The 25471-nt window shown below is 41.2% G+C and overlaps 1 protein-coding gene across 5 annotated transcripts in view; it reads left to right on the top strand.

The window, feature by feature from the left end:
* Positions 1-477: 477 nt before the first annotated feature.
* POLD3 (DNA polymerase delta 3, accessory subunit) overlaps positions 478-25471 on the top strand; it is a 61023-nt gene continuing 36029 nt past the window's right edge. For 4 of the 5 annotated variants that reach the window (XM_036324978.1, XM_036324979.1, XM_036324977.1 and 1 more), the window contains exons 1-5: positions 478-617; positions 2211-2266; positions 13610-13712; positions 19163-19202; positions 20718-20850. In XM_036324978.1, coding sequence (XP_036180871.1) covers positions 558-617; positions 2211-2266; positions 13610-13712; positions 19163-19202; positions 20718-20850 — 392 coding nt within the window. In that variant the 5' untranslated portion in view covers positions 478-557. The remainder of the gene's footprint in view (positions 618-2210; positions 2267-13609; positions 13713-19162; positions 19203-20717; positions 20851-25471) is intronic. The other variant, XM_036324981.1, reaches the window with a different exon arrangement.

The following is a 25471-nucleotide window of genomic DNA, read 5'->3' as shown; positions in this document are numbered from 1 at the left end:
AACCACTGCCCCTCCCACCCCCTCTGGAAAAACCTTCCCTAATCTCTCAATGTTTAGGGATTATAACAAGCAGCGCTTTATCCCAGCTGGCATCACTCTACTAAAATTACTTGTTTATTTCTTTATTGTTCACCGCTCTGAAACCCAGTGCCTAAGAAGTGCCTGGAATAGAATAGGTAACTAGACAAATACTTGTTTAATAAAGATATGAAAGGTCAAGGATTCTTTTGCCAATTTGTAGGTAGAGAGGCTGTGGCTCCTAGAGGTCTGGTGTTTTGCCCTGGGTCAGTCACGAAGCGGCGGAGGTGAGACTGGAAATCAGGGCTCCACACACCAACCCTGCGGACCACGCCCGTTTTCTGGGCTCCTCTCCCCCGCCCGCTCCCACGGGCCCCGCCTACTTCGCCTGCACCGCCCCCTAGACTAGTTTGACCCTCGGCCGGCCACCGTAGCGCGTCGCCGCGGTTGCCGTGGGAAACGACCCGGGATCCGAGTGGGAGGAAAGACGTTTCCCGCCGGCGGGAGCTGCGGTTGTGGCGGCTTGCGGAGCTCAGACCATGGCGGACCAGCTTTACCTGGAAAATATAGACGAGTTCGTCACGGACCAGAACAAGATCGTGAGCAGCTAGGCCTGGGGGATGCGGGCGTGCGCCTGGGGTCCTGGGCCCAGCGAGGGTGGCGGGGTCCCCGGCCCCTGTGCGTGTGGCCTCGTGGGGGCGGGACGGGGGAGACGGGTCCCCCTGCCTGGTGGTGCCCCGAGGCGAGCGAGAGCCTGCGGGAGAGGTGCGGTGGCGCGCCCGCGAGTCCTCGCCCCTCGGGGGTCGTGCTGCGCCCCGGGCACCGCCGAGGGGCCGCGGGGGAGGGGCATTGGCGGGTACCATCTCTAAGGCGCCCCCACACCTGTCTGAGAAGGGGTGGGCGCGTGAAGCCCCACGTCTACAGCTGAGGAAGCTGTAACCGGGCCTGGGTGGTAAGCTGTGTAACCTTCGGACAGTCGGCTTCCTCTTACTGGAAATTCGGTGTTGATACCGGCGTGACCTGTCTCCCAGGGAGGCGTAGAGAGCCAGGGAGACAGTGTATGTGAATGCCCTGCAGATCATCACCTGTGGAGGAGACACGTCATTGCACTTATTTGCAGTGGCCCACCCGGAGGTCGGTAGGAAAGGCAGCTGAAGCAGACAGAGGGGCCCCAGAACTCCTCTCTTTGTGGTTCGGAAAGGATGGGCAGCTTCCCAATCCAGGTCTGTCTCTGGCTAATGCAGCGGTTCTCAACCTGTGGGTCGCTACCCCTTTGGGGGTCGAACGACCCTTTCACAGGGGTCGCCTAAGACCATCGGAAAACACATATATAATTACGTATTGTTTTTGTGATTAATCACTATGCTTTAATTATGTTCAGTTTGTAACAATGAAAATACATCCTGCATATCAGATATTTACATTGCGATTCATAACAGTAGCCAAATTACAGTTATGAAGTAGCAACGAAAATAATTTTATGGCTGGGGGGGGGTTACCACAACATGAGGAACTGTATTAAAGGGTCGCGGCTTTAGGAAGGTTGAGAACCACTGGGCTAATGCTTTCTCATGCCTTACACTGCCTTTGCCTAACCTGCGTAACACTTGTCATTGGAAACTCACTATTTAGAACTGGGAGACCTTGAGAGCAGAGTAACAGGAGGGATCAAGGAAGGGTGGAGGGAAGAGCTCGTCCTGAGGCCAGGAGTTCCCCGTCGAACCTCTGACACAGTATTCATCCGCCTCCTTCACTCCCTGACCCCTGCACCACCTGTGCCCTTTAATGTTTGTAAGGCTGCAGCTGTCCTTAGGAGTTTTTCCGAGCCATGCACTTCAAAGTAATCTAGCTTCTGGGTGAGTTTTAGTAGAGTTTTCGGCGGTGGTCCTCAGAAAGGACAGAAGATGGAAAAGGCCTTCATAAAGCAAGGAGCGCGAGGAAAATGAGAGCTTTTTCCTTGATGTATAGCCTTTCTTTTTATATCCTTTGCGTTAATTGGTCTGTGAAACAAACTTCCTAGTATTGGTAAGATAAACATCTCAGTCCTTCCTGCCCAGATGGATGGTTCTGGGCCAAACTGGGGTGTCATTAATTATAATTGATAAGGCATAATCATCTAAGACTAGGAATCTTTAAGAGCCTTTAGCGCTCTGGAGTTACTTAAATGTTTAAAAAATTTCTTCTTTTTGCAGGTGACATACAAATGGCTGAGCTATACACTAGGAGTTCATGTTAACCAGGCCAAACAGTAAGTCCAGTTAACTACTAATTTTCATCACGTTGGAGTTTTTTGTTTGTTTGTTGCTTTGCTTTGTTTATAGCCTCATAGATAGCCTCTAGGTCCGTGGTCGGCAAACTGCGGCTCGAGAGCCACATGCGGCTCTTTGGCCCCTTGAGTGTGGCTCTTCCTAAGCCTTAGGAGTACCCTAATTAAGTTAATAACAATGTACCTACCTATATAGTTTAAGTTTAAAAAATTTGGCTCTCAAAAGAAATTTCAATCGTAGTACTGTTGATATTTGGCTCTGTTGACTAATGAGTTTGCCGACCACTGACCTAGAGTCTAGGTCAAAACTATTTTTTTCCCTGGAAAATGGGAAAGAATACTGTTTTTACTACTTTTGTCTATTATTTAGGAGATAGGTATACTTGTATACAAATGTGTAGTAATAAATTTACTGAATTTATTTGTAGTCTTGCTCTCTGGTTAATGTCACTTCATTATTTTAGATTTATTAAATGGGCTAGCTAATTCTGTTTACATCTCAGATTTATATGTCTGTTATCTTACATCTTCATTACAATTTCACACATGCTTCCTAGATGTTATTGAAATACCTCCAGAATGAGGTCAACAGGTGTTTGACACAAGCTGTATAACAGTTTAAGACGAGGGAGAACCTTGTAAGGGAAACTAGAACAGAAATGTTTAGAGTGGCACAGAGCATTGCCCTTCTTGAATTTTGCTGTATCACCTTTCCTTGCTGAAAAGGAAGAAAGCAAGCTTTTGAATTAACTTCAAAATTTTTTGACCTGCAAATGTGCAGATGTTGTCTATGACCCACTTCATTCCACACCACTCTCTACATCTCATACTCTAGCCATATTTGCCTTTCTGCTCAAAAATGCCAAGCCCATTCTCACTCTAGGACAGTGATGGCGAACCTTTTGAGCTTGGCGTGTCAGCATTTTGAAAAACCCTAACTTAACTCTGGTGCCGTGTCACATATAGAAATTTTTTGATATTTGTAACCATAGTAAAACAAAGATTTATATTTTTGATATTTTATATATTTAAATGGCATTTAACAAAGAAAAATCAACCAAAAAAATGAGTTCGCGTGTCACCTATGACACGCGTGTCATAGGTTCACCATCCTTGCCCTAGGACATGGACACCGTTCCCTCTGTCTGGAATGTTCTTCTCCCAGTTGCCATCATCCTTCAGGTTTCAGGTCACATTTCACATATTACTTCTTGGAACAGCTCTCCCCTGATGCTGTATTTCAGGTATCGCCCCCCCCCCGCCTCAACTCTGTCATATATATTTATTTTGTATTTTTTTAATTAAATCTTTATTGTTCAGATTATTACAGTTGTTTCTTTTTCCCCTCCATAGCTCCCCTCCACCCGGCCCCCCCCCCTGCCCTCACCCCCCTTCATCCATAGGTGCACGATTTTTGTCCAGTCTCTTCCCGCATCCCCCACACCCCTTTCCCCCCCAAGAATAGTCAGTCCACTTCCTTTCTATGCCCCTGATTCTATTATAATCACCAGTTTATTCTGTTCATCAGATTATTTATTCACTTGATTTTTAGATTCACTTGTTGATAGATGTGTATTTGTTGTTCATAATTTGTATCTTTACCTTTTTCTTCTTCTTCCTCTTCTTAGAGAATACCTTTCAGCATTTCATATAATACTGGTTTGGTGGTGATGAACTCCTTTAGCTTTTCCTTATCTGTGAAGCTCTTTATCTGACATTCAATTCTGAAGGATAGCTTTGCTGGATAAAGTAATCTTGGTTGTAGGTTCTTGGTATTCATCACTTTGAATATTTCTTGCCACTCCCTTCTGGCCTGCAAAGTTTCTGTTGAGAAATCAGCTGACAGTCATATGGGTATTCCTTTGTAGGTAACTGACTGTCTTTCTCTTGCTGCTTTTAGGATTCTCTCTTTGTCTTTTGCTCTTGGCATTTTAATGATGATGTGTCTTGGTGTGGTCCTCTTTGGATTCCTTTTGTTTGGGGTTCTCTGCGCTTCCTGGACTTGTAAGTCTATTTCTTTCACCAGGTAGGGGAAGTTTTCTGTCATTATTTCTTCAAATAGATTTTCAATATCTTGGTCTCTCTCTTCTTCTGGCACCCCCATAATTCGGATGTTGGTATGCTTGAAGCTGTCCCAGAGGCTCTTACACTATCTTCGTATTTTTGGATTCTTTTTTCATTTTGCTTTTCCGGTTGGGTGTTTTTTGCTTCTTCGTATTTCAAATCTTTGACTTGCTTCTTACGATCCTCTAGTCTGCTGTTGGGAGTCTGTATAATATTCTTTCTTTCAGTCAGTGTATGCTTAATTTCTAGTTGGTCCTTTTTCATAACCTTGAGGGTCTCACTAGATTTCTTGAGGGTCTCACTACATATATCGGCGGTCTCACCAGTCTTTTCGAGGACCTTACTAAATTTATCGGCGGTTTCTAGAAAGTTCTTGAAAAATCTTAAAAGTGTGGTTTTGAACTCTGTATCTAGTCGTTTGCTTTCCTCCATTTCTGTCATTTGTGACCTGTTTCTTTGTCTCCGCATTTTTTATGCTTTCCTGTGTTGGTAGAGTGGCTTTGTGTGCTGGGTGTCCTATAGGGCCCAGTGGCTCAGCCTCCCCACTTACCTGAGGAGGACACTCTTGGTGCACCCCTTTGTGGGCTTTGTGCACAGTCTTGTTGTAGTTAAGCCTTGATTGTTGTAGTTATCACTGGGAGGAATTGACCTCCAGGCCAATTGGCTATGAGAATCAGCTGTGTCTATGGTGGGAGAACTTCTGTGCTGAAGACACCCTTATGAGGCAAGACTTGCTTCAGTGGAGCTTTGGTGCTCACTGAGTCTGCCCCCTGAGCGTGTCCCTTATGGATCTGAGGAGTTGTAATCTGGATGGTCCCACTCTGACCACTGGGTACACTGGCTCTTGGATCTAAGGAGGTGCTAATTTAGCCTCTGCCTGAGGCTACCCAGCAGGAGCTACAAGGAGATCTGCAAATTCCCCTTCCTTGTTTGGGGTTTGGAGGTGCCCAAATGAGGCCCAGCTGTGAAGCAATGCAAGCTGCTGTGGGGCCTTGGGCCTTCTCTTGGAAGTTCTGGGTCTGTCTGGCCCAGCTGCAGTTTGTTAGGTAATTTTCAGATTTCAAAGGGCCAGGGCATTCATATGCAAAAGCCTCTGGTGCAGCCTGGGTGGGGTGGGGACTCAGGGAATCAACAGGGCGGAGCAAGCAGCTATGGCTGATTCACAGCCATGCCCTAAGGGGCCCCACGTCTCAGTGTCCTGGTAATCGCTGCAAGCACCTTTGAGAGAAAGCCGCCCGAGAGTTCCGAGTTCTGCCCACTGCCAGACAGTCCAGTTTCTCCCTGTATGAGTCTGGGTCCTCAGAGACTCACCTGGAACTGGAGTTCAGAGCAGTCAGGGGCTTGTGACTCCCTCCCGATTCAAAAAGACAGCTGCGTCCTCAGTTGCCAGCCCTTGCCGCGCGCGCCTCCGTACCTCTGCACTTCCACACCTTCTCTGAGTCTCAGTGTGCTTTTCTCTTTCCTTCTAGTTGTAGAATTTCCACTCAGCCAGCTTTCCTGTGGTTCTGGATGATGTCCGTTTTGTCTTTCAGTTGTATTTTTGAATTTGTTGTGGGAGCCAGCAATTTCCGGTGTTTACCTATGCCGCCATCTTGGTTTTTCCCTATTTTGTATTTTTTTTAAAAAGCACACACAAACGTTAATGAGAATTCACATGCTATACAATTCACCCACTGAAAATGTATAATTTAGTGGCTTTTAGTAGATCCAAAGAGTTGTCCAATTAATTTAAAACATTTTCATCAGCTCCAAAAGGAATCCTGTATCCATTTAGCATTCACTCACCATTTCCCTGCAATTTTGCCTGCCTCCTCTTCCCCCAGCCTTAGGCAACTACTGATATATATTTCTGTCTGTAGATTTGCTTATTTGCATTTCATATAAATGAAATCATGTAGTATATAAACTTTATGCTTGGTTTCTTTCACATAGCATAATGTTTTCAAGGTTTGACCATGATGTAGCATATCAGGACAGTAAGTCCTCACTTAACATCATCTGAAATGGCTTCTAATGAAACCAGTTTCACCATAGGCTAAATGATATAATAAACAAGAGTTAAGTTCCTACAGTATGTCATCAGTATGATAATTAAATGACCTTAGTTCAAGACCTGCTGTACTTCATTCCTTTTTATGGCTGAATTATTCTATTATATGGTGTTACTAGTTTCTTAGGGCTGCTATAACAAAAGTACTACAAACTTGGTGGTTTAAAATCACAGAATTATGTTGTCCCACAGTCCTGGAGGCTAGAATTCCAAAATTAAGATGTCAGCAGGGCCACACGCCCTCTGAAACCTGTAGAGAAGATCCTTCCTTGTCTCTTTCTAGCTTTTGGTCGCCTGCCAGCAATCTTTAGCATTCTCGGCTGCATGACCCCATCTCTGCCTTTATTGTCACATGGCATTTGTTGTCCCTGTGTGTTTGTATATTCACATGGCCAGTTTATAAGGATACCACCCTCCTCTAGTATGACCTCATCTTAACTGATTATATGTGCGAAGATCCCTTTTCCAAGTAAGGTCACATTTTGAGGTACTGGTGAATAGGAGGTCAACATATCTTTTTTGGGGAACACAATTCAACCCAGAACATATGGATGAACCATATTTTGTTTATCCATTCATCAGATGATGTGCATTTAGGCTGTTTCCACATTTGGGTGTTATAAATAATGCTACCATAAACATTTGAGTACAAGTTTTTGTGGAGACATGCATTCTCAGTTCTCTTGGGTATATACCTAGGATTGGAATTCCTGGATCAGATGACAAATCTATATTTAACATTTTGAAGAACTGACTAATTGTTTTCAAAGTGGTTATGCTATTTAATAATCCCACCAGCAATGTTTGAGGGTTCCAGTTTCTCCATATTCTTTTCAACTCTTGATTATCTGTCTTTTTTTAATTTTAGCCATCCTAATGGGTGTGAAGTGGTATCATGGTTTTGATTTGCAATTCCCTAATGACTAATGGTGCTGATCATCTTTTCATGTTCTTAGCCATTTGTATATCTTTGGAGAAATATTTATTCTGATCCTTTGCCCGTTTTTTCATTGGGTTATTTGTCTTTTTTATTGTTGAATTATAAGAGTTTTTTATATTTTCTGGACACTAGACCCTGATCAGATACATGATTTGCAAAAAATTTCTTCCATTCTTGTCTTTGTACTTTGTTGATGGTGTCCTTTGAAACACAAAAGTTTTTATTGTTGAAGAAGTCCAATATATTATTTTCTTTCTGTTGCTTGTGCTTTTCTATAGTGTCTAAGAAAGCTTTACCTAACATAAGGTCAAGAAGATTTACTTCTGTTTTATTCAAAGAGTTTTGTAGTTTTAGTTCTTACACCAATAATTATCACTATATTTAAGGTTTCTGTGTACCAGGTGCTTGTTAATATGTTAAAAGTCCCTCATAAGGCTATCATTTTCAAATTAGGTGGTGTACAGTGAGAATAACTTATCTCTGCTCCATGGTGTCTGGTGCCTCAACTGAGAATCCCCAGTGTCTGGAGCCTTATCATCTGTAGGCTTCTTTGTGCCTACGGTTGATGCTGGCCTTTGGCTGAGGCTGTTGACCAGACATCGCATGTGGTCTGTTTAGGATGGTCCGGGCTTTCATCAGAGTATGGTGTCTCTGGGTAGTCGGACTTCTTACACAGCAACCTGGGACTTTAAAAGCTAGTGTTCCAGCACAAGGCAGACGCTGTCTGCCTTAAAAGTCAAGCAGTTTCATGTCTACTTTATTCTTTTGGTTTAAATGAGTCACTAGCCCTCCCAGATTCAAGAGGAGGGGATGGAGTCCCTCTTTCTGGGTGGACATAGAAGAGCATGTGGGATGGGTTGACATTGTTGCAGACATTTTTGGAAAAAACAGTATGTCACATTGTACCTTTAGTGCTTGGCACATAATAGGTACTAATGAATATTTGTTGAATACTAAGTACTATGGTAGATATTTTCACAAACATTTATCTCACATAATCTTGTTAGCAATCCAATGTAATGGGTGTTATCAATCTCTGAACAGTTGAGAAAATTGAGACTTGAGTGTCCTGTCACCTTTTCTTATTTTACCTACTAGAGGCCCAGTGCACAAAATCGTGCGCGAATAGCTCGTTTCTGCTTGCCTCAGCTGGCTGCCCCGGCCTCCGCTGCTAGTAGCCCTCCGCCGCTAGTAGCTCGCGCTCTGCCCGCGGCGAGAGCCGAGAGCCGCTGCTCATTTGGTCATGATGTGGCGTGACGGCCATGGGCCTTTTATACAAGAGATGGTATAAGTATTTGTTCACTTATTTATTTTTAACATTTGAAATAGTCTCATTTTTTAAATTTTTATTGAATTTATTGGAGTTACATCGATTAATAAAATTATATAGGTTTCAGGTGTACATTGTTTTGTGTGTTCACCACCCAAAGTCAAGTCTCCTATCACCATTATCCACCCCCTTTATCCTCTACTACCTCCCCCTTTCCCCATGGTAATCATCATACTGTTGTCTGTGTCTTTAATTTTTTTGTGGTTTTTGTGTTTTGTTTTTTGCTTAATCCCTTCAGTTTTTTCACGTAACCCTCAACTCCCCTCCTCTTTGAGCTGTCAGTCTATTCTTTGTATCTATAAGTCTGTTTCTGTTTTGCTTGTTGTTTTATTTGGTTCATTAGATTCCACATATGAGTGAAATCATACAATATTTGTCTTTCTACTATTGGCTTTTTCTATAGTGGAAGCATGTAAAGTATCATTGCTGGCATGAGGGCAGTGATTGGGCCTAATTGGTATTGATTTGCTTGATTTATTAAAGAAGTATTTTTTTCAGTTCTTACTATATATTTAGTATTATTTTAGGCTCTGTCATTAAACAGCAAACCTGATGGACAAGGTCCTTCCCATCATTGATTTATACAAGATAATTTCAAGTTGTAAAAATACTGTGAAGGAATTAAATTGGGTTAGGGCAGGCAGTATCCCTATGCACTGTATTTGTCCTGGTAAAAATTATGGGTGGATCTGATCAGGAGGGAAAATTAATAAATTAAAATGAGACGATATAGTTAATCGTATCTGTAGGAAGGGCATCTTATAAGAATTCATATATATTTTCATTCATATTTAAGAATATTTTGCATATTTTATTGGTAAAATGTTTTGTGTGATCAAATGAGATAAACATGTTTTAGAGAAGGCATGCAGAATGACATTTTTCAAAAAGAGCTTGTGCAGTTTTGACCTCCCTGTTAATATAAAAGAACCGGAGTTGATTTGGAGAGATAAATACTTAGAGGATGTCTGTGATGATAGACTTGTAGATAAAAGATTTAGTCAGCAAGCTTGAGAGCATCTTGGGCATGGTACCTGCCTATCATTTCTTCTATTAGCATGGTCCTAATAGCATAAGTAAACGAAAATGTTCATGAATTTGTGTTACTTTATTTTCCCTAATGCATGGAAGGAAACACTAAAGAGAACAAGACAGAGCGATCAGTAAAAATGCTAAACACGGCACAGTTTTGTCCTTAGTGAGCTTATTGCCCACTAGGCATGGCAGATGTGTAAGCAGTTAGAAAACAGCGTGGTGCGTGCTCTAATAACAGATATGGGATGGACTCTGTTAGCGCTTAGGTGGCAGGGTGTCCTGCTGGCCTGTGGTTTTAGGGAAGGCTTCACATAGGAGGTGATAACTGATCTGCTGTCTGTGTAAGGAATTAGGTAGATGAGGTCTGGGCAGAGCATTCCAGGCAGAAGAAAGGGAATACAAAGGAGCAAAGGGAACTGGAGAATGTTTCATGGTGTTACGGGACAGGGGACCTGGCCCTGAACATGTCTGCCTGCCTAGGGCCAGCCCGTAGTGTGTGGGTTCTTGACTTTGTGCAGTAAAAATTTCACAACATGAGTCCAGGTGACTATGAGGGTACATTTATTAAAGCTGACAGAAGTGAATTAAGGAAGATCTTAGCATAGGAAACGCATCCGGAGAGCCCAGGCTGGGCTGCTTTAGCTCATTGGGAAGTCAGAGAAAAGGGGGCTTTGGAGACAGGTTCAGGGGGTTAGCCCAGGGCAAACTGCCGTTTCCCATTGCTCCCCTGGTTGCAAGTCTCTTGGGGACCCTTAGAGTTTAGGAGATGCGTGCCTCTTGGGGAAGAAGAGGAGAAAGGGGAAGGGGAGGGGGTGCTCCCTAAAGGAAAAGCATGAGCTGGGTCCTTTGTCTTGGGGGTTTTTCTCTCTCTCTTGTAGGCGGGAATCTTAGGAGAGGTTTCAGGGGAGGGTTTTAGTAGAATATTCACTAGTTTTCCAGGTGTGCTTTACCAGGATCATGGTCTTCCTGACTGGTCGGTGCCAGGGCAGGCTGTTGTTAGTCATTGCAATTGGTCCTGGTGTCGTCCACCTGGTTTTGCGGCTTTTCTGGTCTGGGAGCTGAAACACAACTGAGGCCTAAATGTTATCCCTAGGGAGGTGACCTTCTGTATCTGGCTATAAATTGCTTGGCCCGTTTGTTCAGCTATCTGCCTCAGTTTGCCCACTCCACTTGCCAAGGAATCTACCTAGCTCCTTATCCTGCCTCAGTAAGACTGAAAATAGTGTGAGTGTGAGAGATACGGGGGTCCAGAACAAGAAGCGTCTTACATGTCATTACTGGGGAGTTGGAGTTGATCCTTAGGGGATGGAGAGCTACTGAAAAATTTTGACGAAAGTATAATACTAAAGACAAGAATACCAACTACTTTTCAACATCACTTAATGACTAACTGCCATCTCAGACTTACCAAGCCCCAAAAGCTAACTCCTGATTTCTGCCTCCAACGCCTACTTCTGCTTTTCTCCATCTCAGTGAATGATAACTTTATTCTTTGAGCTGGTTAGTTCAATCATTCATAACTCCTTTTTCTCTTATACCCATCAGGAAATACTGTTGTTTTTCCCTTTATGTTCTCCCAGAATTTTTCCACTAATTTACTACTTCCATTGTGACCACCCTCATCTGAGCCACCATCATCTCTAGCCTGGGTTACTGCAGTAGCCTCCTGACTAGTCTCCCTGCTTCCTTCCTTACCCATCAGCAGTGTATTTTACACACAGCAGTCAGAGTGGACCCTTCTAAAAGTGAGGTCACAGTATTTCTGCTCTAAGCCTTCTGATGACTTCCTTGCTTCCAGTTCTACACAGGGCCACAAAGCCCTGGCGCTTGGCTGTCTCTGCCACCACTATCCTTCCTTATTCTGTGTCAGCACACTTGCCTCCTTTCTCTTCTTCCGACCTTGCCTGCATTCTTGCCTCAGAACCTTTGCATACGCTGCTCTCTCTGCCTGGAACATTGTTCCCCAAGATATCCACAGGGGTGGCTTCCTCCCTTCCTGCAGGGCTCTGCTCATGGGGCCTTTCCTAATCACCTTATATAAACTAGCAAAAGTTCTTCTCAGGCACTCTTATTGTTACTTTTCCCTCTATAGATGTGCTACCATTCAACATACATTTACTTATTTGTCTCTCTTTTCTGCAGTGTAAGGTCTAAAAGGTTAGGAACTTTGCTTTGTTATTGCTCTCTCCCTAAGGCAGGGGTCCTCAAACTACGGCCCGCGGGCCACATGCAAATGCAAATAAAAATATTGTATTTGTTCCCGTTTTGTTTTTTTTTACTTCAAAATAAGATATGTGCAGTGTGCATAGGAATTTGTTCATAGTTTTTTTTTTTTAAACTATAGTCTGGCCCTCCAACCGTCTGAGGGACAGTGAACTGGCCCCCTGTTTAAAAAGTTTGAGGACCCTTGCCCTAAGGCATAGAACAGGAACTGGCTACTCAGTAAAGTTTTGTTGACCTAATGACTTGATTTGCATTTTCCTGTGGCAGCCTTGTGGATAATGAAGGGGTGGGGTGGGGGTGCAGAATTGACACTTGGAATTGAAATAGTCCAGTCAAGAGATTTAAAGGGCATGGAATCAAGAATTACTTGGGAAGGAGAACTGACTAGATTTGGCAACTCACTGGAAAGGGAGAAGTGAAGGATAATGACTCCCAGATTTCTGGCTTGGGTGGCTTAGGCAGATGTTGTTGTCAGGAATTAGTGAAGCCATGGGGATGAATGAAATAGACCAACCATCCTGGTTGGCCCAGGACTGTTGATTTTAGCACCAGCAGTCCATGCCTCAGGAAACCTCTCAAATCCAGGCAAACCCAGATGGTTGGTCACTAATATACAGAGTGAAAGATAGCTAAAGACCGAGCCCTAACTATTATGGAAAAGGAGGAGGTAATCAAGTCTGTGCAGGAAATGGAGCAGGGCAATTAGAGGGTTGGGTAGCAGGGGACTCATGGGGGCACAGGATCATGGAAGCTAAGAGAGCAGATGCTTCAAGAAGAGAGTGGTCAACCGTGTAGGGTTGAGTTTCCCTTGGAATTTTTGAGTTGAGTTTCTAGCTGTTCTTGGCAGAAGTCTGACATATTATAGAGACTCTGTATATATTTCTTGAAATAAAAGATAGAAATGATATATCTCTTTTGTTGTTTTTGTTAATCTGTGAGGTATTGAGGGGAGCCAACCTCTGATACTTGCTGGATCATAAGGATAAAATGAATTTAGGGATGTTCCTGAAAGCAGCATTATTTCTGTATCAGGTGTTGGACGGCCTCGGTTTAGTGGGCACTCAGAGCACTGGGATAGGCTGTTCATTCTGCAGCTCTGAAACAGCATTGCATCTGAGTGATTATAAAACTGGGATTTCAAAGCTGGACGTTTGTGATCATTTACTTAGTGGTTCTTAATGTTTTGGAACCCTTTTGAGAAACTTTTGAGAACCCTGAACTGTCTCCCTGCATAAAAACACATTTTACCTCCCAATTTGAGGGGTGGAGGGTTATAGATGGCCAATGAATCCCAGGGAAAAGAGTCACTAATCTATCTAGTACCCTCCTGTTTATACCTCAGGATACTAAGAGGCCTAGAAAAATTAACTTATCCAGAATCACATAGTGACTGAACTTATTCTTGGTTGAGTGTTCTATTCATTATATGTTACTGTTTTATTGCAGGTTCACTCTCTCTGGGCCTAATACTAGATTTCTTTTATTTCAGTTATGAACGGGGTCACTGTGCCAATTCAGTAAGTGACCCCAGTCTAACTCTGGGTCCATAAACTGAGCGAAAATTCTGTAGAAAATTTGATGAACTGTCAGATTTAATATACCTAACTTGCAAGTCGCAAATTAAAAGTTGATGAGGTAAAAAACTCTTGCTAATGGCTTTATTGTGCCTTTTGTTTGGAACAGGATGCTGTATGATTATGTTGAAAGGAAGCGAAAGGAAAATTCAGGAGCCCAACTGCATGTCACCTACTTAGTGTCTGGCAGTCTTGTTCAGAATGGACATTTGGTAAGTTCTCAGAATCTTACAATGAGCTTAAATATGTTTGAGCTATCAACTGTCAAATAACACGGAGTCGGGGGAAGGGGAACACAAGATTTAATAGTATTATGGAAGTTTTAGAAAGCTACCTGTAGGTGATTGTTTTGAATTTTAGACTAAACTTAAAACTCTGAGAAGTTTTGGTAGTATCTTGGCTGTGATGCAGAGACTATAACATTATTAGCAGCTTTCCTCGGCAGCAAGACATTAGGAGACTGCTTCTGCTGCTTCTCTGTCTTCCTCTTGAAGATGTATTAGGGAAAATGATGGTTAGTTTCCATCCCGTTCAAATGTCAAGTCACACGCGCAGGTGTTCAGAAAGTATAATTTTATTATTTTTTAAATGAAATTGGTATTAATTTGATCATTCATTTCAGCAGGCTTATGTCTAAGTGGCTGAAGGATGGGGCTAAGAATGCAGAGGTGTGAGTTGGGAACATCTTTATTCTCATTCATGTCTGGTCACCCCTCAGCTCAGGTCACTGCTGCATTTTCATCATCCTGACCACAAAACTTTCTCAGGTCTACTGACTTTCTCTTAGCTACTTCCATGTCCCTCGGAGGGGCAAAGGGATCATTCTGCTACACCCATGACTTGGAAGCTCTGCTGCAATAACTTGTTCCTTCTGCACCAGACTGATCCTTGGGAAATTTGATAATTCCTCCTCTTTGGCTTCCTCTAAGGCACATTGTTTCTGTTCTCACTTCCCCTAACCTCCTAACTGAAGGTTCTTTTGCTTTTTCCACTACCATCAGCCCTACAGAACGTAGCCCAAGGACCAGGGCTCCTCAGAGATCCACTAATATATATGTTCCTCTTCCCTTTGACTTTCCTTCAGACTCATACGTTAAGAAGCTTGATTTCTCAAAATACTGACTGGATTTGTTTTATAGCAACAGAGTCCCAAGCACATGAGCTATAAGACTAGAATGGCAATTTAGTGATTTACAAGGAGAAACAAAATTGTTGGGTGATCAAATCCTTATATTCTCTGACCAGCAAATTTCTTTCCTTGTTGGTAAGTTGGCAAGCCAGGTGATAATCAAGATATTTGCAAGTGGAGAATCAGATGTCATTATAGGCCTGAACACAAAATTAAGCAGACCTGGCTCATTTACTCAGAAATAAAACTGGCACCGGAGTTCTCTCTTTGTATGGCTCTTATATAGATACTAGAGGCCTGTTGCACAAAGAGATTCGTGCGATAGGCCTTCCCTTCCCTTGGTTGCTGGCACTAGTTTTCCTCTGGTACCCGGGACCCAGGCCTTTGCTCTGGCTGGGCTCCGTCCAGGGACCCCCCCCCCCCCAACCCCCCCAGCCGTCAGGCCCCACAGCTCCGCTGTTCCCGGGGCCGTGAGGCCTCGTGGCTCCGCTGATCCCGGGGCTGTGAGGCCTTGCTGCTCAGTGGCTTCGGGTACATTTGGCTTCGCTCCACCGCTTGGAGCCTATGTATGCAAGTTAACCGCCATCTTTGTTGGTGGTTAATTTGCATATCACCCCGATTAGCCAATGGGAAGCGTAGCCAAGGTATGGTCAATTATCCTTTTTGTCTTTTATTAGATAGGATTGCCAGAGTGTGCATTTGGCTGTCTCCTTTCCCTTTCTTTCCAGGGTTAACTAGCTCTCTCCTGTCTTTCTTAAGGCGGCCTCCAGTCTAGTAATAGTCAATTCTTTACCTGGGAATCATTGTGTTTCTTTAAAGCAGTGGGTTTTATTTTTTGGCCACTGATTATTTATTTATTTATTTATTTTTGAGAATCTGAAAGAATTCATAAAATTGTAAGTGTTCATATATCTTCTGGAGCAGGACTTAAGGTTAAGAATTTATGTTTTAAGATCAAGTTGTAGATTTTTATTCTAAGCCACTTAAGCAGAGGTTCTTAAATTGGGAACTTTGCATGGTCTTTGGGATTCAGGAGATGCCTGGAAGAACCCCTGAAAGTGCATTTAGATTGTGTTCCTCCGTGCATTTTTTTGAGACCATTTTTCAAAATGATGTGTAAATGATATCAGTTAAAAACTTCTATGCTGTGGCTTGCTTATAAAGGCCTTTTATTTTTAAATTTAAGTGCTGCCAATATTTTTTTAAGCAGTAGAATGCTTTCAAATGAAATCTTTAGAATCCTAATATAAAAAACATACTGAGAGTAGGATTGCCACAGTTGAAGTGATTGTGAGGATTTTGAAGCTCTGTACTCACCTCCTCACAGCCCCAGGGCAGCTCTGGGGACCCTTAGGATGACTGACCAAGTGTGGGTGATGCTACCCATGTTTTTTTCCTTAAAGAGAGGCCTCTTATGGGAAGGCAGACTATTAAGCATAATTTCAAGTTTTGCTCTTTTTAATTTCTTCTTTAAGTTTTAAGTGTTTCTAGAAAGAAAAAGACACATTAGAGACTTTGTATGGATGTTTAACAATACTAGACTTTTTATTTTTCCAGTGATCGTGATTCTTGTAAAAAATGTTTAACAATACATAGAAAGTAAAAGCCTCCCTCTAATCTCATCCCAGAGAGTCTCCTAAAGAACTATTTGCACATTTCAATGGGACATTTGGTTGGTTCTTTTTGTGTCGTTAGAGGTTGTCAGCTTGGCCCATCCTTTATGAAATTCCCTACTATCTTTTTTCATCTAATGATTTTAGCTGAGATTGATTTTTATTATTGCCTAGATCAGTGGTTGGCAAACCGTGGCTCGCGAGCCACATGCGGCTCTTTGGCCCCTTGAGTGTGGCTCTTTCACAAAATACCACGTGCGGGCGTGCACATACAGTGCAATTGAGACTTCGTGGCCCATGCGCAGAAGTCGGTTTACGGAAAGGAGATAGACGAAACAAGAATACAAGACAAGTGTGGAGGGGAGAGTTGGGAGGGGTCGACCTCAGCGAACATACCTCAATCAGATTGAGGACGTTTTTAGCAAAGGCCAGCTGAGGAGTACCCTAATTAAATTAATAACAATGTACCTACCTATATAATTTAAGTTTAAAAAATTTGGCTCTCAAAAGGAATTCCAATCGTTGTACTGTTGATATTTGGTTCTGTTGACTCACGAGTTTGCCGACCACTGGCCTAGATCATTAATTCACAAAATGGTGGTGCTCTACTTCTGTCATTCTTTCTGCATGCTATTGACTGGAATTTTTCTATAAAGAAGAACTTGCTCTCAATAACTAGCCATGTTTTTCCTTTTTCTTTAAGTGCTAAAAAGCAAGGGGGCTTAGCCTCAGCCAGACTCTGGGTTTGTGAATACTGAACTTACTCCTGTGTCCTCCTTTTAATAGGAACCAACTGAATTGGAGCTCTACTCTGGTGTGTGTTGTTTTAGCACCTGCAAGCTGGCATTTCCACTGAGTTGTTTTTATGCATTTTCAATATCCCATGAAGCAGCGTATAGCCACATGAGCTCTCTGGGTTGTCCAAGTTTTTTCCTGAGGGTAGAAATTATTACTTTTAGGGCTCTTAATACAAAGTTGCATAGGTTTGAGTGGTTAGTTCCTAATGCTCTTTTTCTCTTAAGCTCTGTAATTTTTATTATACAGCTTTGCAGAATATGACATTTTTAAGAATGCCTGTTTTGTTCAGATTTACAATTACATTTTTTAAAAAAAGGCTATTTGATTTTATATTGCTCTTTTATGATGTGAATTTTGGTGGTTCCTACATTAACATAAATATGTGTCTGCTTTAGCCAAACATATAAGATTTAGAAAAGCAAAACCAATATTTTTAGAAACAATACAATTACTGAAAATGGTTTCACTTCTTTGCAGTTGTTTTTGTCTGTAGGCTGTATCCTACTAGAGATGCACAATCAGTCTATGTTTTAGAATCACTTGAAATAATTCCTCTGTAGTTAAACCACCAACTAGTTATATTCATATAACCCCCCTTTTTAGATAATTTTTATACATTACATTCTATTTTGCACTTTGCTTTTTTTACTTCTACTTAATAGTAGATCCTGAGCGTTACTCCATAGTAGTTACAGAAACATTCTGCCTTCTTTTTACAGCCACATGATCCTACATCCTATATAATAAAAGCCCAATATGCAAATTGTCCCCTCAACCGGGAGTTCAACCAAGGAGCAGGGCTGGTGGCAGTGGCGGCAGGCGGCCACTAGGGACCCTACCTGTGCATGAATTTTGTGCACTGGGCCTCTAGTAGATATTTCTTAGTTTATTCAGCTGTCACTTATTGACAGTTATTTGAGTTATTTATAATCTTTGGCTATTACAAATAGTGCTGCAGTGAATAGTTCAGCGTATATGTGTTCTCTATATTTTTGCCAGTGTGTTTAAAGGTTACATTCCTAGAAGTAGGATGTTTATGTACTTCGTTGGGTATTGCCAAATACCTCTCCATTCTCAGCAGCAATGTTACGTGAATGCCTGTTTCCACACAGCACTTGTCATATGTCTCAGGGTTATTTGCATTTCTTTTTCTGTGAACTGTCTGTTCATACATCTTGCTCATTTTTTAAAGGATTGCTAGTCATTGTTTTCTTTATTTTAGAAGCTATATATTAACCCTTTGTGATGTAACTTGCGGACTTTTTTTCTGCTTTATCATTTGTCTTTGTATTTTGGTTAAAGTTTTTATTTTTTATTTTTTTGTGATCTAAAAGTTGGTTGTCAATTTTTATGGATTATATTTATTATTTTTGAATTACAGTTAGGAAACTTCTCCATTTTCAGATCATATTAATTTATCAAAGAATTCACCCATATTTTCTTTTAGTGCTTATATGGTTTCATTCTTTTGTTTGTTTGTTTGTTGTTTTTAATCCTCACCCAACGATATTTTCCATTGATTTTTTTTTAGAGAGAGTGGAAGAGAGAGGGAAAGACACAAAGAAATATTGATATGAGAGAAACACATCAATTAGTTGCCTCTGGAACGTGCCCCGACCAGGGCCCGGGCTGGGGAGGAGCCTGCAACTGAAGTACATGCCCTTGACCGGAATCGAACCTGGGACCCTTCAGTCTGCAAGCCAACGCTCTATCCACTGAGCCAAACTGGCTAGGGCTGGTTTCATTCTTTACATTTAGATCTCAGATCCATTAAGAATTTATTGTTCTATGGTTTGAGAGACATGTCCAATTTTTATTGAGTTCCATGTGATTAAACAGTAATTCTCATTACATTATCTATTAAAAAGTCCTCTTTCTTCGCACTGATTTGAGATGCTGTGGGTTTTTAAAAAATTGTATTGATATTTATATTCTATCACTTAACCTCACTGAGAAGTTTTAATATAAGCAAGTTAAAAATGAGTATAACTATTAAACTGTAACATATTTTCAGGGGTACTTAAGTTCCTAATTTTATATCCAAGTGCAGTTGAATTATTGGCTAGGAAACTTTAAAATCGCAAGTTGCACTTAACATTAATGAAGTGTTATTTCCTTACAGTGCCACAAGGTTGCAGTAGTGAGAGAAGATAAATTGGAAGGTAAGTTAGCAATTTAGCAAATTTTACTTTTATGGCATCAATGTAGGTACACTAGAAAAAAAAATCTGCCCCCTAACATTTACATACAATATAGTTAGCTATTTAACTGAAAATCTGTATATGCTTTTTATAAGTAGTTTCTGAAACATTAAAATATACTACGTCTGCCTAACTTCCCATTTTTAAAGTCAATAGCTGCTAACATTTATAAAGCACTTTAATCACAGGATTTCAAAACTCGTGACAGACATACAAAAAACTATCATGAATGCCATATGGAGCATCTAATCAACTGTAAAAAGATAGTATTCTCTAAATGTGTTGTGTTCTGTAACAGTTTTTTTTAGATAGAAAAAGAATCTTTTCTAAAGTCAGAAAGACAATATAATTTCTAAATTAAATTTGTTTATTGGTTTCAAACTGCTATTGTTGTATTTTTTAAAAACTCAATTCAGAGGAATTGTATAACAGACAGTGGGCTCCACATGATCTTGGACTTATGCCTCAAGACAAAACTTGCATTATTGTACTTTTTAAAAAAATTATTTTTAAAAAATCTTTACTCAAGAATATTTTTTCAGTTGATTTTTAGAGAGAATGAAAGGGAGGGTGAAGGAGGAGGGAGGGAGGAAAGGAGGGGAGAGGAAGGGAGGGAGAGAGGGAGGGAAAGAGAGAGAGAAAAAGAAACATCAATGTGAGAGAGACACATTGATTGGTTGCCTCCCGCATGCACCCAGATCGGGGGGTGGGGAGGGAACCCACAACAAAGGTACATGCCCTTGATCTGGAATTGAACCCTTGGGTCCACGGGCTGATCCTCCAACCACTGAGCCAAACCAGCCAGGGCTACACAATTATACTTTATAAAGAAAGGCTCCTGCTGGTGGGGTAGTTTTATTACAAATTAATATGATGTATTCAGGAGGGTGGAGGTGTCTACTTTTTTCTTTCTGAGTTCCCACATTGGTAGGTAAAGCAAGATTCATTCAGTTGATAACCAGTACATAGTGGGTATATACTCTGTGTCAAGCTCTGGGCTAGTCACTAGAGACTTGGAACAAGTTAGGCATAGTCCTTTCCTTTATGGAACCTAAAGTTTGTTCCTCTGATGTTCATTTGTGTTTTCCTTTGCATACTCACCTGGTTAGTAGTATTTGTTATAGAGTTGCTTTCTCATTAGAGTGTAAGAATCTTGCCTGACTGGAAAAAAAAGAATCACAGTCATCATCAATCATTCATTAGTATTTACTAAGTGTCCACTGGATGAGTGATACCCTCACAGGTGCTGTGCTTAGAACTGACTCACCACCACCTACCTTGTCATACATAACGTCCCTGTTGGAGACAGAAGAGGTGATGTTATACTGTATACCAGTATGTGGCTATTTGGCCTTTTAGAGCTTTTTGGACCACCACAGGTTGTAAATGGTTTTAATGCAGAAGGGTTTCTTGTTAAAGTCCCCACATGCTATGAAGGTTGTGTGTTAACAGACTGCTTTTCCTGTTGACTTGTAGCAGTGAAGTCCAAGCTAGCTGTGACTGCCAGCGTCCATGTGTACAGCATCCAGAAAGCCATGCTAAAGGACAGTGGGCCTCTGTTCAATACCGACTATGACATCCTTAAAAGCAACTTGCAGAACTGCAGCAAGTGAGCTCCTTAATGTTCCTTGTGGGCTTCTTTACGAATTGATTTTGTAAGATGTTTACACAGTGGCTGCCTCTTAAGAGTGAATGCCAGGTCTAGTAAAACCCCATTTATCTTGCAGTAAGACACATGCCTGGTTTTATTAGTACATCATAAGGTGAAAAATAGCAGCCACAACCCATATTGAAAACCCCAGTGGACTCCCCATAAATCTATTTCTCATGTATTTATCCTGTCACTGTCACCAGAAATGTTTGTTGTGCCCCCTCATTACTCCTTTACCCTAGTCTCTGCTGGTCTAAATTCTGCCCATCTCTTAAGAACCAGTTCAAATGTTTTCCTTCAAAAAACTATTCCTAATTTGATAACCCCCACCTTCCATCCAAGAGCAATTGATCCTCCATAGTCAGTATCGATCTTGTTCATCTTTGATATCCTTGATAGCACAGGGAAGTGATGGACTGTAATGCATGTGGGTTTTGAGAATTGGTGGTCCTGAGCGTTGGTCATGGCTTTGCTGCTTAGTACTCCTCCATGGCTTTGGACAAATTATTTAAACACTTTGAGATTTGGTTTCTTCATCTTTAAATTAGATATGTAATGCCTACTTTGTGGGGTTATATTGAGGGTTCAGGTCAGTTCCCCAGATACATGTTGAATGCCTACTACTTTGATAGATGCTAAGAAGGATAACTTGACTTGTATGCATGCATATAAGCATAACCAGTGGACATAAGACACTGGGGGGTCGGGGAGGCCAGGGGATTGTCAAGGGCGGGGGGAAAAAAAGGACACATATGTAATACCCTTTGTAATACTTTAAGCAGTAAAACAATAAAAAAAAGGATAACTTAAATTCATACAACAAAGATCGGATGTGTACCTACAAAATGCTACACTCTATAGAGTGAATATGGCCCAGTGCCTGCTTAATATTCTGATTATCTGGGATGAAGATACAGATTTTGGAATCAAAGAAAATAGGTAATTAATTGGGTAGACATAGTCATACAGAGAGAATGTATAGAATGAAAGAAAGACAGAAAGTAAAACTCTAGATCATAAAACTCTAGGTCCTTAGGCAAATTAACCTCTCTGTGCTTCAGTTTCCTCATCAGCAAAATGAAGCTAACCAACCTGTCAGGGCTGTAGAACATTAAATGAATTAATGTATGTACAATGCTTAGTACTGTGCCTGGCACATAGTAAGCATTGTTTAAGTGACAGCCATTTTTAAAGGATTGTCAGAAAAAGGGGGCCTGAGAGGAAGCAGCTAGAGACAAGAGGAAAATTACAAGAGTATGTGGCATTCTGAAAGCTAAGGAAAGAGTTTCAAGGAGGAACTGGTTGATAATTTCAAACCTTGCTGAGAAGCTAAGTAAAATAGGAACTGAAAAATGTCCATTGGATATAGTGATGGTCTTGGAAAGAGCATTTTCAGTGGAGTTACCAGATTCTGGTCAGCTGAGTTAATATAGATAACTCTTTCTAGAAAATATGACTATAAAATGGGGGAGAAAGAGGGAGGTAGCTAAGGAGGAACTGAGACTAAGGGAAGACATACACAGTTTTAAAGTTGAGAGTGCCTTTAACTTGTATTGTTAGGAAAGAGCCATAAAAGAGGAAATGGTTGAAAATACTAGGGAGATGAGATAACTGATAGAGGTCAAATAGATATAGAATTGCCAAACACAATTTCTGTAAGGTCTATGAAAATAAGGATCGTGTCTATTTTGTTAACCACTCTCTACCCATAATGGTGCCTGGCAGATGATAAGCGTTCAATAAATAATTGTTGAATGAACTAATGTTAAACATTAGTTCTTTTCCTTTAGTTTAGAACCTTCAGTGTAATAGGCATACATATATGTGTTAAATATAATTATGTAACCGAAGAGTAATAATTTATAAGTCTTTGTCTTCTAGGGAATGATTATAGGAAATAATACCTGATACATTTATGTAAATTATACTAGATTTCAAAAATAGTCTATTAAAATCCAGTCATGGTATGTCAAGCTCTAAAAACTATTTCTTCTGTTGTATCTAGCAAGTAAGCAAACAAGAATAAAGGTGACTCAAAGGTTCAAAAAAATTGCACAGGGACCTCTAAAATAAATATGGCAAGTAGAAATGTGGTAATAGCAAGCACTTTAATGAAACTTTACTTAAATACTTGAAGTAGCTTTGGTAAAAATGTGAAGAATTTCTCTCCAATAAAGAAGTTTAGTATTTGGTCCTGAGAATTATGGGCCAACTGAGATCTGACTCATTGTTTCATGTGTTTTTAAGAAGTGCTGTGACAGGAAGAAAGTTGAAATTTTAGGATTGAGCAGATTCTTCTCTCTTCGGACAAGTTCCCAGCTTAGTTTGGTCTCTTCCTCATTGCCAATTCCTGGTCCTGACCCTAAGGTGTGGAATGTAGACCAAATGGAGAAAGAGTTGTCTTGGGGCCAACTTTAGATGTTGACGGTGAAATAAAACATTGCTCTTTTCCTTGTACATGGAAGCACTGCAAGGCCAGAGATGTAGAGTTGTGGGTGAAAGGAAATGATTTCCGTCTGTTCATAATTCTGATGCACAAAATATTTGTGTTAATGTAGGGTTTTCTAATATGGACCACAATAAATCAGTGGAAGATTTTTGGAACTGTAAATTCTAGCTTTGGGGCTGTTCAATCTGAAGTTACTTTTGAAATTAAATGATTTATCAGGGTTTTTTTTGTTGTTGTTTTTTTTTTCCCTTACGCCAGTTATTCTAGCAGTTAATCTTGATTTTGTGCCTGGTTGATCTCTAAGATAATTGCTTTCACCACATAGTTTAACCTCCATCTTCTCCCACCCCAAGTTGAGGTGAAGACGGGAGAGAAGCCAGAAGCCTCACTTTCAGTGGCTTAAATAATCATTCTTTGAGTATATATTTCCTGACACTTTTATATGCCAGGTCTTATACTGAGTACCTGAAATACAAATGATGAATGGTACATTTCCCTAACTTCAAGGAGCTCTTACATACCCGCAATAAGCAAAAGACTGGGAAATAAAATGTTCTTTGTTAGGAAAAGTTGGGGAACTTTGCTTTTCAAGGATAGCCGTTTGAGAAGGCTAGATCAGTTATCCATTCACAATGTGGAATATTACATTATGGATTTGTGTGAAACAGGCATGTCTATAATGAATGTTCCCTTTAATACCTATTCAAACAGTTCCAAATTTCTTCACTTGGTTTTGGGCATACTTTTCTGGTGCTGTTAGTTGGTATTATTAGAAATTATTAACAAACGATTCTTACGGACCACAGGTTATAGGAGGCAATGGCTGTTTTCCCAGCTTCTTCCATGTTTTATTTTTTAAAAATTTTATTGATTAATTTTAGAGAGAGAGAGGAAGGAAGGGGGTATTTGTTGTTCCATCTATTGATGCATTCATTGGTTGTGGTTGCTTCTTATATGTGCCCTGACCAGAGATCAAACCCCCACATTAGCGAATCGGGATGATGCTCCAACCAACTGAATGATGTGGGCAGGGTGCTTCTTCCATGTTTTTTGTTTTGTTTGTTTCTTAATATATTTTTACTAGAGGCCCAGTGCATGAAATTCGTGCGGGGGTGGGGGGATCTCCTCAGCCCAGCCTGCACCGTCTCCAGTCTGGGATCCCTCTCCCAATCTGGGATTGCTAGCTCCGAATTGCCCACCTGTCTGCCTGCCTGATCACCTCTAACTGGCCCCCCCCACCCCCCGCCAGCCTGATCACCCCTAACCACCTCTTATTTAAGCTCTTAACTGCCCCCTCTGCCAGTCTGGCCGCCCCCAAATGCCCCCCTGCTGGCCTGGTCACACCACGCAGCCTACTGTTCAGTCATTTGGTCATCCCTCACTAAACCCCCTCCTGGCCTTGTTGCCCCATGCAGCCTGTTGTTTGGTCGTTACTGTTACTGCGTCCCAGACAATTTGCATATTCCTCTATTATTAGTATAGATTGGTTTCAGAGAGGAAGGGAGATGGAGAGAGATAGAAACATCAATGATGAGAGAATCATTGATTGGCTGCCTCCTGCACGCCCCCTACTGGGGATCGAGTCCACAACCCTGGCATGTGCCTTTGACAGGAATCAAATCTGGGACCCTTCAGTCTGCAGGCTGATGCTCTATCCACCGAACCAAACTGACCAGGGCCTTCTTACATGTTTTAATCATGATCCACTCTGGCCAGGAGAGTTGCCAGGAAATGTGTTAATATTTAGAGTTCTTAATTTTTAATTAGTTAGTATTTATTGCATGTCTAGCCCTTTAGGATGACATGGAGTAAATATGAAAATATTAAAAAAAAAGGATTATTTGGTTTCTCAAGTATGGTGAAATTACTAATCTTTTATTATTGGTTGGTATATTCTTACTATTTAGAATTAGGATGCTTTTTTTCAAAACAAGAATATTTAATGTGGTATAATAGATTCCATATCCTAGGGTTTTTGTTTTGTTTGGATTTTTATAAGAATTTATTTGAACCAAATTGACAACATGCTGAGGAGCAAGATCTCAAATCCTCCCCTATCCTACTTTTGATTCCAATCCTAGTCTTGTTACTAGCTAGATATATAATCTAAGACAAGTCACTGGCTTCTCT

Source organism: Myotis myotis, unplaced genomic scaffold, assembly GCF_014108235.1.
Source record: "Myotis myotis isolate mMyoMyo1 unplaced genomic scaffold, mMyoMyo1.p scaffold_m19_p_10, whole genome shotgun sequence".
Taxonomy (NCBI): domain Eukaryota; kingdom Metazoa; phylum Chordata; class Mammalia; order Chiroptera; family Vespertilionidae; genus Myotis; species Myotis myotis.
This window is presented reverse-complemented; position numbering and strand designations above follow the sequence as displayed.